This window comes from Zingiber officinale, chromosome 8B (genome assembly GCF_018446385.1).
Source record: "Zingiber officinale cultivar Zhangliang chromosome 8B, Zo_v1.1, whole genome shotgun sequence".
In the NCBI taxonomy this organism is placed as follows: domain Eukaryota; kingdom Viridiplantae; phylum Streptophyta; class Magnoliopsida; order Zingiberales; family Zingiberaceae; genus Zingiber; species Zingiber officinale.
In genome coordinates, this window is record NC_056001.1 from 11,823,433 (window position 1) to 11,836,661 (window position 13,229).

The window sequence follows — 13,229 nt, forward strand, 5'->3', positions numbered from 1 at the left end:
ACCGTCTACTGCCGTTAGATATATATACGTGAGCATCTGCTATTGCTTACGGGTTAGGCTTAATATATTTATTTTTCTATTTATTTATTGGATCTTTTTATGAAAAATATTTATTGGATATTGATTGATAAGCTTATGTAAGATAGTAGATTAACATTGGGTTAATTGTATTCCCGTCCCGCTGTACAGAATATTTAGTTAGGTGTCTGATTTTTTTATAAAAGGTTATTGTTGTTGGATCTCGTTGGTATTGATAGTTAAATTTAGATTTGGATGAATGAAAAATAAATTAAAGTTAGATATTATATTATTTAATTTTGTTATTAAATATATAAGAATAAAGGACTTATAACTGACGGGTTTAAAGGACTTAACATCATATTAAAATCTAGTTAAGTTTAAGGACCTGATAACTGACATGAAATCTAGATGAGTTAAGAAATGACCCAATATCTTGTGGGAAGTTAGGCTAGGTCTACAGGACCTGATAGTTGGTCGAGTCTAGTTGAATTTGTAGACCTGACAACTACCAGGATGACTTAGTGGTGTAGGTACCATGCGGCCGGTAAGAAGAAGGTGAATTACTTGTCAAATGAAAGTAATGCCTTCTCGTTCTTTCAACTTGGATTAGTAGTATAATTCTAATAAATTAATTGAACAACTAATAAAATAAAAGAGGAAGAATTACTTGGCTACAATCTAGGTGATTGTTAATTCAAGATGTTGAAAAACTCACTAAAGCATTCTCCTTCGTTGTAGGCGAAAAAGCCTCTTACAGAAATTGACAACTCAAAAGAATGACTAGGGAAAAGTACAAGACTTGTTGTTCAAGTTGTTGATTAATTCCTAACTCTATGAGCCTTTTTTATAACTCTTGTAAAATTCTATCCATAGGTGGAAAGCGCTTTCAAAAGGGTTCAAGACGCCTTCGAGTGGAAAACTTTATCTGTCGAAAATAAGATTTTATCTTCAGCTAACATCTAGGGAAGATAAGGCGCCTTCAATATTATTCATGGAGGGCGTCTTCCAAGCTATTGAAGTTATCTTCCAAGCCATTGAAGACGTCTTCCCTGTAGTAGATCGGCTCCTTAGCTGATCTTCATCCTCGAGCAATCTTTCGCTCCAACTTCTCGTCCCTCGGAAACGTCGTGCGCATCCTTCTTTTCTGTCAGCATACTTTTTCACAACACTTTATTCCTCGGACGCACTGAGCCCGTCGACTCTTTCCCTTGTCATCCTTCTCGCTAGCTATGTCTTTCGCTCGACTTCTTGTGCTCCTAAGTTCCTACACACTTAGACACAAGGTTAAACATAATAAGACGTAACTTAACTTGGTTGACCGCATCAAAATTATTATAGGATACTTATAATCTCTTCTTTTTTATGTGCATAAAGTTAGGGTTAAAATATAATGAAATAACATAGTAAATTGTAATTATATAAAAAAAAATTGTAATGTAATGAATTAACTAAGTTAATATTGTAAAATAAGTACAAGATAAAAATTATAAAAAATATCCTAACTCGTCCCTTAATCCCACCTATTTCTCCCCTCGCATAAAAAAAGGCTAAAAGAATATTAAAAATAATTATAAAAATTTGAGAAGTTGTCTTAGGGTCTATGAAAAAGAATATCTAGTAAAGTAATATTTTTTAAAAAATATTTTTAAAAATATTTGAATTTTATTGATTAATTTTCTATTTTAACTTAAATAATGTTAAAATTTATTTTTCGGTTTTGAAAAATCCTAAATTTTTTTGTCAAACTCAAATGTTAGATCAGTATAAATATTTTGTGCTTTAATAGAAATAAATCATTTTAGTGCGTAAACTTATTTTTAAAAACTAATATTTAAAAATATATTTTTAAGTTTAAAAATTCTGTTAATTTTAAATCTGTATAACAGAAAGTAGAATGGTAGAAAAATTTAAATTTCAATTTGTGCGAATTTTTAGTATTAAAAATAACTTTTTGGTAATTAATTCATAATAAATTTATTATAGATTAAATAAATTCGAAAATATTTAGCCTAGTAAAAAAAATTGAATAAGAAATTCGAATAGAAAAATTACTTAAAAAATATTTTTCTTATTAAAATAATCTCTATACTAATAATTAAAAAAAATTGACTTCTGGATTTATCAAGAATTTTGGTAGTACTTTTTTCTTAGAGATTTTTCTAATTTATCCCCGATAATTTTTAATGTATAAGTTGATTCTATTATAATTTCTAAACTTTGATTTTTAGAAATTGTTCTAATATTCATAGTCATTTTCCATTTTTTTCTAATTTTTCTTTCATATTTTCATTTTCTATTTATAAATTATCATACATAAGTAAGGGGTATGAATTTACTAAGTTTAATTTTAACCTAATATTATCTTTTTCTAATTTTAACAAATTATTAGATAACATCTTGATAAATTTAAAAGATTATTCAGAGAGTAATGCACGTACCTCACTTATCTTGTGATATGATACTCACCCTTCATCGTAGCTTTCTTCTAAAGATCCTCCCCCTTCATCGATGCTCATCTTTGAGCTACTTTCATCTTCTCCTTGGTGGTCCGCCAATAGAACTAGTCCGACGTATTCTTCAACTTATGATTCTGATGACAATGATTCATCCCACGTCGCCTTTAGGATTTTGAGCTTCGATCTTGTTGGTCTTTTGCTCTTGTTCTTCAATTTAGGATAATCCTTCTTGATATGCCCTTTTTCTTGACAGTTATATCATCAGACATTCCTTTTGCTCCAAAATTATTTTTTAGCCTGCACCTTATTAAATTTATTAGATTTAATAAACTTACTAAATTTTCTTACCATTAGGGATGCTTCATTTTCGTCGATGGAAGTTTCATAATATGGTTCAATTCGTCCATTTTTACCTTTAAGGCAATGTTCTGATTCGACTCCTTCCTTAGTTCTACACATCTAGATTCATGAATTTCAAAAGTAGAAAATAATTCTTCTAAATTACTTACCTTTAAGTCCCTAGAGATATAGTATGCGTCTACTAAGGTTGACCATTCTGGTGTTCTTAGAAAAGCGTTAAGTGCGTACCTTAGCGAATCTCGGTTGGTTACCTTTTCTCCGAGATTCGTGAGTTCGGTCATTAGCTCCTTCAGCTTGGCGTGCAGTTGAGGGACACTTTCACCTTCCTTTAGCTGAAGATTTATCAGTTGGTTCTGAAGTAGATCTCTTCTTGCGAATTTGGCTTTTGAGGTTCCTTCGTGAAGCTCTAGGAATTTTTCCTAAAGATCTTTCGTATACTTATAGACTCCAGTCCTGTTGACCTCTTGTGGTGGTAGCACACTCAACAGATGAAGTTCTACTTTTCTGTTGGCCATAAATTCAGCTTGTTTCTTCTTTGTCTAGTTATCCTCTTTCTTTTGTTCATCATTGTTGTTAGTTGTGTTAGGATGTATACTAAAAGTCTAGCTTTTGGTATAAACATTTATCTAGAAATAAGAATCACATTGGGCAAATGTCTACATTTATGATAAATGTAATTGTTCAATTAATTTATATTGTAGATAACATGGTGTGTGGTGTCACACACAGAGGATCATGTTATCAGTACCTTATAAATTATAAACAGTAGCTCACGATCAAGATGGAAAGGAACAAACCATTGGAAGGTCATAGTGTAATTAGGTATTAGTTTATCTTAACTATATAATTACACTCGTACACTTAGAGTGTATTGAGTAGGACCATTAGAGGTCGTTTCTTTTTATACTGACTTTATAAAGGAACAAAGACCTCAGTTATTATGGAAGTGTGTGCTCTTAATCCTAATATAATAACAAACACATATATTTGATATTTATTTCTTTAATTTATCAATGGGTGAGATTTAGTTTGATAAATCAATAAGCCCGATAAGTTGGGAAATGATATCACTTATAGTGTGTGTTGTTGATTATAGAAGGAAACTGTGTCCTATAATCTAGGTTGAGAATGTCCCTAAGAGGAGCTCATAAGGATTGTCATGTTAAACCCTGCAGGTGGACTTAGTCCGACATGACGATGAAGTTGAGTGGTACTACTCTTGGAGCTAGATATTAATTAAGTGAGTTGTCAGTAACTTACTTAATTAGTGGACATTTGTTATCTTAAACACAGGGAGACTAACACACTCATAATAAGAAGGAGCCCAAAATGTAATTTGGGATTGGTGCGGTAGTTCAATAATAGTTCTTTAGTGGAATGAATTATTATTGATGAAATTAAGTTGTGTGTTCGGGGCGAACACGGGATGCTTAATTTCATCGGGAGACCAAAACCAATTCCTCCTCTCGGTCCCTATCGTAGCCTCTTGTATATAGAGATTTATATCCACCACATACCCACCTTCTTACCCATCCAATGGGGTCGGCCAAGTTAGCTTGAAACCCAAGCTAGGGCCGGCCAAGACCAAGTGGATGAGCCAAGTTGGTGGCCGGCCAAAGCTTGGGTCCCAAGCTTAGGTGGTCGGGCACTAGAATATTAAAAAGGATTTTTATTAAAATTATTTCTTATGTGGATATCATGGTTTTAAAAGAGAGTTTAAAAAATTAAAAATTTCCTTTTATAGCTTTCTACGAAAGATTAAGAGAAGAGATTAATCTCTTTCCTTATTTGTAGATTAAAAGGATGGTTTTAATTTTTGGTAAAGACTTTCCTTATTTGTAAATCATCCACATGTTTAAAAGAGAGTTTAAAATTTGAAATCTTTCCTTATTTGTTGATTAAAAGGTGGATTTTAAATTTTAAGAAAACTTTCCTTTTTAACCAGGTTCATGATTTAAAAGAGAGTTTAAAAAATTAAATATTCTCTTTTATAAGTTTCTACAAAAGATTAAGAAAAGATTTGATATCTTTCCTTATTTGTAGATTAAAAAAGATTTTATTTTTTAGAGATAACTTTTTTTTTATCCACATGTTTAAAAGAAATATTTTAATTTATAAAATTTTCTTTTTACTAACCATGAAGGGATTAAAATTATTGGAGAAATTTTTATAAATTTCTGGAGACAAATTAGGAAGTTTTAATTAATTAAAACTCTCCTTGTTTATAGCTTGTGGTGGCCGGCCATATGAATTGAGAAAATAAAATTGATTTTTAATTAATTAAATTTTCCTTTTCATGGTAAAATAATTAAGGAAGTTTTTATTAAAATTTTCTTATTTGCCGAGACCAAGGATTATAAAAGAGGGGGTAGAGTTGCCTTCATGGGTGAACGACTCTATTCTACTTTCTCCCTCTTTTCTTCCTTGGTGTGGCCGGCCCTTCTCCTTTTCTCTCTTCCTCTTATGTGGCCGAAATCCTTTATCTCTTGGAGCTTTGAGAAGGTGGCCGGATCTAGCCTGAGGAAGAAGGAGAGAAAGCTTGCATCCCTTGGAACTTAGTTGGTGAAAAAAATTCTTCATCCTTTAGAAGATATGCTTGGCCGAAACTTGAAGGAAGGAAGAAGAAGGTGCCTTGGTGGTTCTCGTCTCAGAAGATCGTTGCCCACACAACGTCCAGGATTAGAAGAGGAATACGATAGAAGATCAAGAGGTCATTATCTACTAAGTAAGGTATAACTAATATAGTTTCCACATCATGTTAGTTTTATCTCCATGTAAAAATATCAAATACAAGAGGCATGCGATTCTAGTATTTCGAATTAGTTTTCGATGTTGTGTTCTTTTATTTTTCTTTTCCTTGTGATTTGATTGTTCCTTTTGGTTGACCTAAAGTTATTTAAGGAAATTAAATATTAGCTTTCCTTAAAAGGCTTTGTCTAGGCGGTGGTGGTTGTTCCCATATCCAAGAAGGTCATGTGCCTCGCCATGTAGTCCTAGAAGCCAATTTTGAAAATTAATATTTAATAGAATTAATAACTTAGGTGATTTGGATCGAACGTGTTAAGTTCCGCAGGAGATCCAAGTCTAAACCTAAAAGAACAAATAAATTAAACTTAGGATCAAACGTGTTAAGTTCCGCAGGCGATCCGAATTTAATTTAAAAGAACACACGGTAGCTAGGAAAAGGTTCAGACCTTTGTACAAAATTTTTGTACAATGGAACCATTAGGTTTTCCGAGTAGCAACCAACAAGTTGGTACTACAAAACTATTTTTTAAAATTTTTTAAAAAATATCGAAATGTGTTTTGAAGTATACCTCCATTTTTCTTTTTCCAGTGGGCAAAGTTTCCCTTGAACTTAGACGGGTGGATACTTGTTTCGGTCATCGTCTTCCGTGCTTCAGTTGGTGGTTAGTCTTTCTGAAGTGATTGAGATCTGATACCACTTGTAGGTCCTGTGTGACTGGCAAGAGAGGGGTAAATTACTTGTTAAATGAAATTAACCTCTTCTCGTTCTTTCAACTTAGATTAGTAGTACAATTCTAATAAATAATTGAACAACTAACAAAATAAAAGAGGAGGAAGAGTTACTTGGTTACAACCTAGGTGATTGTTAATCCAAGACATTGAAAAACTTACTAAAGCATTCTTCTTCGTTGTAGGCGGAGAAACCTCTTGCAGAAGTTGACAACTCAAAATAATGACTAGGAAAAAGTACAAGATTTGTTGTTCAAGTTGTTGATTAATTCCTAGCTCCCAAAGCTTTTCTATAGCTCATGGAAAATCCTATCCATGGGTGGAAGGCGCTTTCAAGAGAGTTCAAGACGCCTTCGAGTGGAAAACTTTATTCGTCAAAAATAAAGTTTTATCTTTGGCTAATGGTTAGGGAAAGTGTCTTCAACACTGTTTATGGAAGGCGCCTTCCCTATAACATATCAACTTCTTAGCTGATCTTCATCCTTGAGCAATCTTCCACTCCCTCGGAAATGTCGCGCGCTTCCTTTTCGTCTACCAACATACTCTTCTACAACACCTCGTCTCTCGAATGCACCGAGCCTACCGACTCTTTCCCGTGTCATTCTTTTCGCTAGCTGCATTTTTCGCTCGACTTCTTGTGCTCCTAAGTTCCTACACACTTAGACACAAGGTCAAATACAACATGACCTAACTTAACTTAGTCGACAATATCAAAACTATCACGGAGTACTTACAGGTAGGTCAAAAGGCAAGTTAAATGACTGCAAATGGTAAGTGAGGTGAGTCACTAGAGGAGAGTGATCCAGTGAGGACGAGTTCAGTTAGGGACTTTAGGTGCTAGTATAGCTTAGATCTATTTTGAAAGTCTAATTGAGACCATGACTAAATCCTCATCTCGGGAAGACAATCTAATTAATAATCTTATTAAATTATATTAACTCTATTTTGCAAGTTAAATATCTTTCTGTTAGACTAACAGGTTTTTATAGAAGCAAAAACAAAGTCTCAGATGAATTTGAGGTGCCTCAAAGGGTCAAGGAGGGGACTTGGAGTTGTGCGGAGGTGTCCTCGCGTGGATAAACTTTGAGGATAAAAGATCTTACTACGAGGAGGCACCCTGGAGTGTGCTGGAGGTGTCTCAAAGTGCATCGAAGGCACCTCGAATGAAACTGGAGGCACCCTCGCGTGGATAGAGATTGAAGGTGTCAAAGGTGATCGAGTCTGATGCCTTCAAGATCATTTTGAGGTTGGAGGCGCCCTCAACACTCTTTAAAAGGAGTTCAAATTCTCTAGTCTACAATCTCTGGTCCTCTCCTAGTCCTTCCGTAATTTGCACACCGGATCACAGCCGAAATCCTACCAAAATTGGCTACGATCTCCCCTGGGTTCACCTTCCCACCTAGGTTATAGTTTGGATTGAGCCAGGCGGTCAAAGACTGCAGACGGTAGGTGGGGCATCCCATGGTTAGCTCCATACAGTCCGCCCAACTATCAGCGCCCCTCCGTCGCTTGGGTGGACCTAAACTATAATCTAGGTGGGAAGGTGAACCCGAGGGAGATTGCAACCAATCTTGATTGGATTTCGACTGTGATCTGACATGCAAATTGCAGAAGGGATCAGGAGAGGACTAGAGATTATGGATTAGAGGATCTGATCTCCTTTAAAAGCAGTGTTCGACCAACACAATGAACAGAACTTCCATATGAGCTACTATAACCTTTCTGCTACTACGTCCATGTGTTGCTACCGTGCTACTGCTACATCCGACCAATACCGGTAGACCAACACCAACACACGGGCTCTCGACTTCGATAATCACGTGTTGGTAACTTTACATTACTGTCATTTATTTTATTACTAAGGCAGTGTAGTCTGTTATATACTTTTTCATTCTTATATTCGATTCGCTCTTTTGATGGTTCCAAAAGAGATTTTTAGTGAATTGTCCATCGATATAATCCGAGGAATTATGGGTCTTAGAATATGAGTCGATGAAGACTTCGAACCAAGTAAAAAATACTTGTGTCTTTTTTTTGCTTGTTCGTTTACCTTTTCACTGTGCACTCTTATTTTATACAATCATAAAAAGAACTAGTTTTAAAATTTACATGATTACTCTCCTCTTAGATACACTAATCCTACAATTATGTTAAGATAAAATATTCTCTATAATTTATTTATTTATTTACATATTACCGTATTTAGATATATAATATCATATTTTACTTCCATGTTCTTTTCAGTGTCAAATTTTCTGAAAATTTGGATTTCTCCGAATATATACGTAGGGTCCATTAATTTACTACAAACTATTCTCTAAAAATGTACCTTTTCAGATCTTCCAATATTTGACGGAAAGAAGCATGATCAATAAAAAAATTTGATAGATTAATATAAATATGAAAAAGAGAAAAAAAAAGAACTTTTCAATTAAAACAATTATATTTTGTTTTGCTTAGGATGATTCTACCACTCTTCACTCTAAAATTCTCATGTGAGCTCGTTGGTAGGTGGTGATCGTTTGGCATTCCTCATTTGTCAACAAGTTGACAACTATTGAAAGATTATTTTGAAACCATAAATTGAAGCAAGGTTTGAAGCTTGTATTCTGATTTTTCACAATCGAAAAATGTGATATAACCAGATAACCTTCAGAATCTATTGAGCTGTTCTTGGTAGTTCAGTTTCAAGAGATAGGAGACACATTACCTTCTTTTATTTTATAATAACTAAGATGATTCATTGGAAACATCATAGCACGATACCACTGTTACATAACTTAATTTCCAATTTACAACATAGGACATGAGAACTAGAAGCGACTTTGCTGCATCCTAGAAGACCGTCAATCCACTCGATAAACAGTGTTTGATTCACTATGCACATACAAGATACTGAAAGGATGTCGGACCATTGAATCCCCTTCATGGTTCAAATGGCGTAAACCCTGTCAAAATCAGGATCAGATAACTCAGAAGTGTGATGCCATGAACTTGCACCACTCCTTGAGGACTTTGCTCGCCTCCTAATCGAACGGGTACGCTTCGACCTTACAACATAGAAAGTCATGGTCCCGATAACACCAGCCATAGTTACTCCACCAATAAGCGAAACCAGAAAAGCTGCCCATTGGTTACGCCGGCCCACTACAATGTAGGAAGATGCAATAAATGAAACGGTAGTGCAAACAGAGGCAAGCCACATCAGTTTGTTAATAACTTCAACAACCCGCCTCTCTGCTTTTGTTTCTCCCCTGACTATTGTTATCTGAACCACCACTACTGCCAATGAAGTGAAGAGGGCAACAGCATTGAAGATGAAAAAAACTTTGAAACTCCCAGATCCAGTGACCGTAGCTGTCCCAGCAGGGTCAGTCCCACCAGGAACTGTAAAGATCGAGGCAAATGCAACGGTTGCAAAGAGCACGGCAACCACAGTCACAGAGTTTGTAGCATTGTTAATGCCTTCTCTGTGTAGCTTTCTTAGTTCCTTCGCGATGCCATAGACATTTTTGTTTGTCTTCATAGTCTGTTCCAGTTGTATATGGACATCCTTTTTTATCTCAGTAACGGTCTTTCGGAGCTCATCGCGAGGCTGATTCAATTCCTTTGCCCTTACTGCTTCATAACGAGTCAACCATTCTTTAATCTCAGCAGATTCTTCTGAAAGTGGTAAGCCTTCAGCAATATCAAGGGCAGTTTGATGTTCTCTTGTCAGTGCATTCACATTTATATCAGGGAGGTGTAGGAGAGTCACTACTACCTACAAGAAATGGGAATAATCTGACTAAGCATGATAAAGAAAATAACAACCTTCAATTTCTGCAATAAGAAAAGTGAAATATAAATCAGTCAGTAGCTAGCTATCTGCCTATCCATTAGACGGTCAAGATTCAGCAGTTGTAGCCAAAGATTTCTATTTCAGATTCCAGGTAGACATCTCTAATCATAGGTGATCATACATTCATCTATACAGTTTTTTAATGTACCGTGTGGCAAAATTTTTTACTAAGCTGTTTAATACAGTTTTCTTTTGCAAAGCAAAACTTTTTTGCGTGGTCTTAATTAGATATTTTTCCATGTGCAAGTTCATAATGAATATCACAATTCAAAAAAGGTATGAAATAATTATTCTCCTTCAAACATATTGCTTGGGACAAAGTTTTAATCATTCATGAGCTCAAACAAAGTATTCTGTACGTTCACTGAATATTGCAACTGGAACTCTGGAAGTTAAAAAGGAAAAGGAGAAGCATACATTCAGACAAAACAGATCTAATGAAGAACTCCATTTCTTTGAAACCGAGAGAATTTGATCCTTAAAAAGGAGTTTTTTAATACTGAATCCTTTACTTGTAAAGAATAAGACAACTTGAGAGGAAATGATGAAACTCTATAAAGAGAGAAAATTGTTTGACAAACTGAAAATAATAACCCAGTATCTAAGAAATGGAAGCACATAAATTTTCTCAAAAAACATGCTGTGAATTACCAAATTCTGTAGCTATTTTTAGAGCTTAAACTAACACAAAGAACAAATGACTATCAAGCTAACATCTATGGTTCAAGTAAAATTGTTCAATGATTTTACATTGAGTAACCATTCTCAAGATAAAGTTTTGTGCTCGCCAAACAGAACTTTACTTCTTTGCTTTAGAGGCTAGTACCATCTAACCTTAACCTTAATTAAAGATGGTGCAGCCAATGCAGACATAACCCAAAAAAACAACATTATATCAAACCTGATTAGGATAAAACAAATGGATTTAAAAATAATACCTCAGTTCTTTTCTTCTTTGTTGCCACATGTAAAGCAGTGTTGCCTGCTCTATCTGGTAGCATCACTATGGCTGGATCAGCATCCACAAGAGCTTTTACAACATCACAGCTTGTTCCTTTAACTGCCATATGGAGAGCGGTTTGCCCTTTTTTATCAGTCCTCCTAGCAAGTTGTGGATCCTTCTCAAGCAATGCTTTTACAATTTGAAGATGTCCTTGACGAGCGGCGAAATGCAGAGCACTCTTTCCATTGGTTTTTGACATCTCAATTAAGCTCACATCTTGTTCCAGCAACAACTTCACAATTTCAGTGTGACCTCTCATGACAGCAGTTATAAGCGGGGTGACATTTGATTGACCCAATGTCTTGATTAGGTCTGGGTCGTGATCGAGAAGTAACTGGACAATTTCTGCATATAACATATCAGTGATAGCTCTTCCAAGTGAAATTGTGACAGACTAAGGTGAGAAAAGCTTCTAACTCTTAAGAATGAAATAGTAAGTGGTTGATTCCTTCATCAAAAAAGAACTATTAATCCAAAAAGAAAATCTTAAGCGATTGCCTCTGTTTAAATAAAGTCACTCAAGACTCAAATAAGACGATTAGATTGACATAATGAAGACCCAGTTGTGAGTAAAACAATTGGTTCAATATCACTCTCCAAGTACTCAAATTTCAGTTTGTTGTCGAAGTGAGATGTTTAATAATAATCTTGCACCACAAAAAAGTCTTAAGAATTCTGATCAAAGTTCAAAATTTCTGGTTTGTCATAGCTACAAGTAACCAAGGGTACAGAGCTAAAGAAAAACAGGAATTATTACAATAGCTACAAGTTACGTAAGAATAGAACTCGGAATTTAGCAGCTTGTTAATAATTGTTGACCAGGTGATTGTAAAAAAGTTCGGTAAATGATTTCATAGGATGATTGGGAATTTGGGATGCTATCATACACCTGCTCTTATACATAAAAGAGTAGAGAACCGGAACCTACTAACCTTTGTGCCCCTCTCTGGCAGCCACATGTAAAGCATCAAAACCTGATCTATTCTTCCTGGAGAGGCTCTCCCGATCGGAGTACTTCAACAGCTCCACTACAACATCAAGAAACCCCTTCTCCACGGCGATGAACAGTGCCGTCTCACCCATCTCATTCGCCTCGTTGGCCATAGCCGCGCGGATTTCAGCCACCTCGGAGACGAATTCGGCATCACCAGGCGTCCCCGTGACTTGCGTTTCGACCTCGCCTAGAATCTGCTTCAGCGCCGTAAGGTCCCCTCGCAGCGCCGCGAGGTGAAGCTCTGTATCATTAAACCGTCCTGTCACCTGCTTCACGTACTTCTTACTCCTCCCCGACGGTTCGATCCGTTTCCTGGAGTTCGACAACACCAGAGCCGGAGCTGCAGAGGGGGAAACCGCCACCTGGTCCATCCGCTTCCCGGATTGGCACAGCACAAATTCTGGTGGATCGGGATGCGCAGATTCCATATTGTGCTCCCCTGCAAAGCCAAAGAGTGAGCAAAACACCTATCAGAGTGGGATCACAAAATCGAAATTGAGGAAGTAGAGTAGTAAAGGCAGCACCGTTGTCGAGATAGAGCGACATAATCTTCCTCCGCCGCCAACTCTGCAGCTAGAATTGAAGTGTGGGCGAGCCGGCGAGGTTTAAAAGCCATGGGAGAAGAAGGACTGGCAGTGCAGCGACAAACCTGAGGAAGCAGAGAGGAAATAGAGATGTTGCAGCAGCACTGATGATGTCCTGATGTCATCCAAATTTTCTTTGAACTAAAACATGCAGTATCACATCACGACCGTTCATTAAATGATTCCGGGCTTGATCTGGTTGGTCGTCGAGAGGGATAACTTGGAGGGGATCGCATGGTTATCCCTCGTGCTATTCAAGGAAGCAAGGAGGAAGAAGCTGAGTCGAGTTAAGGGACCCTTTCACATTATAGCTTCTGGAAATTTTACGATACTGTATCATGGCGGTCCAATGGAAGGATCCCATGGTTGGGAGTTATTCAGTAATTTGACTCTGTGAAATGTGAAATGATTGAAGAGGATCTGCTGTCTACCTTTAAATCTATCCCTTGATTATCTTTTCAAGAGACAAATCCTAAGTCAGTTTTCACACAAA

General features: G+C 36.1%; 1 protein-coding gene across 1 annotated transcript; it reads right to left on the reverse strand.

The window, feature by feature from the left end:
* Nucleotides 1-8,999: 8,999 nt before the first annotated feature.
* LOC122014641 (ankyrin repeat-containing protein ITN1-like) lies at nt 9,000-12,833 on the reverse strand. Its single transcript, XM_042570967.1, has 4 exons — nt 12,677-12,833; nt 12,091-12,591; nt 11,094-11,503; nt 9,000-10,077 (listed from the first exon to the last, which is right to left on the reverse strand). Exons 1-4 carry the CDS (start codon nt 12,696-12,698, stop codon nt 9,247-9,249), a joined length of 1,764 nt encoding a protein of 587 aa, XP_042426901.1. The 5' UTR covers nt 12,699-12,833; the 3' UTR covers nt 9,000-9,246.
* Nucleotides 12,834-13,229: the final 396 nt, after the last annotated feature.

Coding starts and splice junctions, on each gene's coding strand:
- LOC122014641 (XM_042570967.1), bottom strand. CDS start 12,698: ATGTCGCTCTATCTCGACAACG. Junction 12,592..12,676: donor GTCGCTCTATCTCGACAACG/GTGCTGCCTTTA, acceptor TTGGCTTTGCAG/GGGAGCACAATATGGAATCT. Junction 10,078..11,093: donor CAAAGAAGAAAAGAACTGAG/GTATTATTTTTA, acceptor CATTTCTTGTAG/GTAGTAGTGACTCTCCTACA.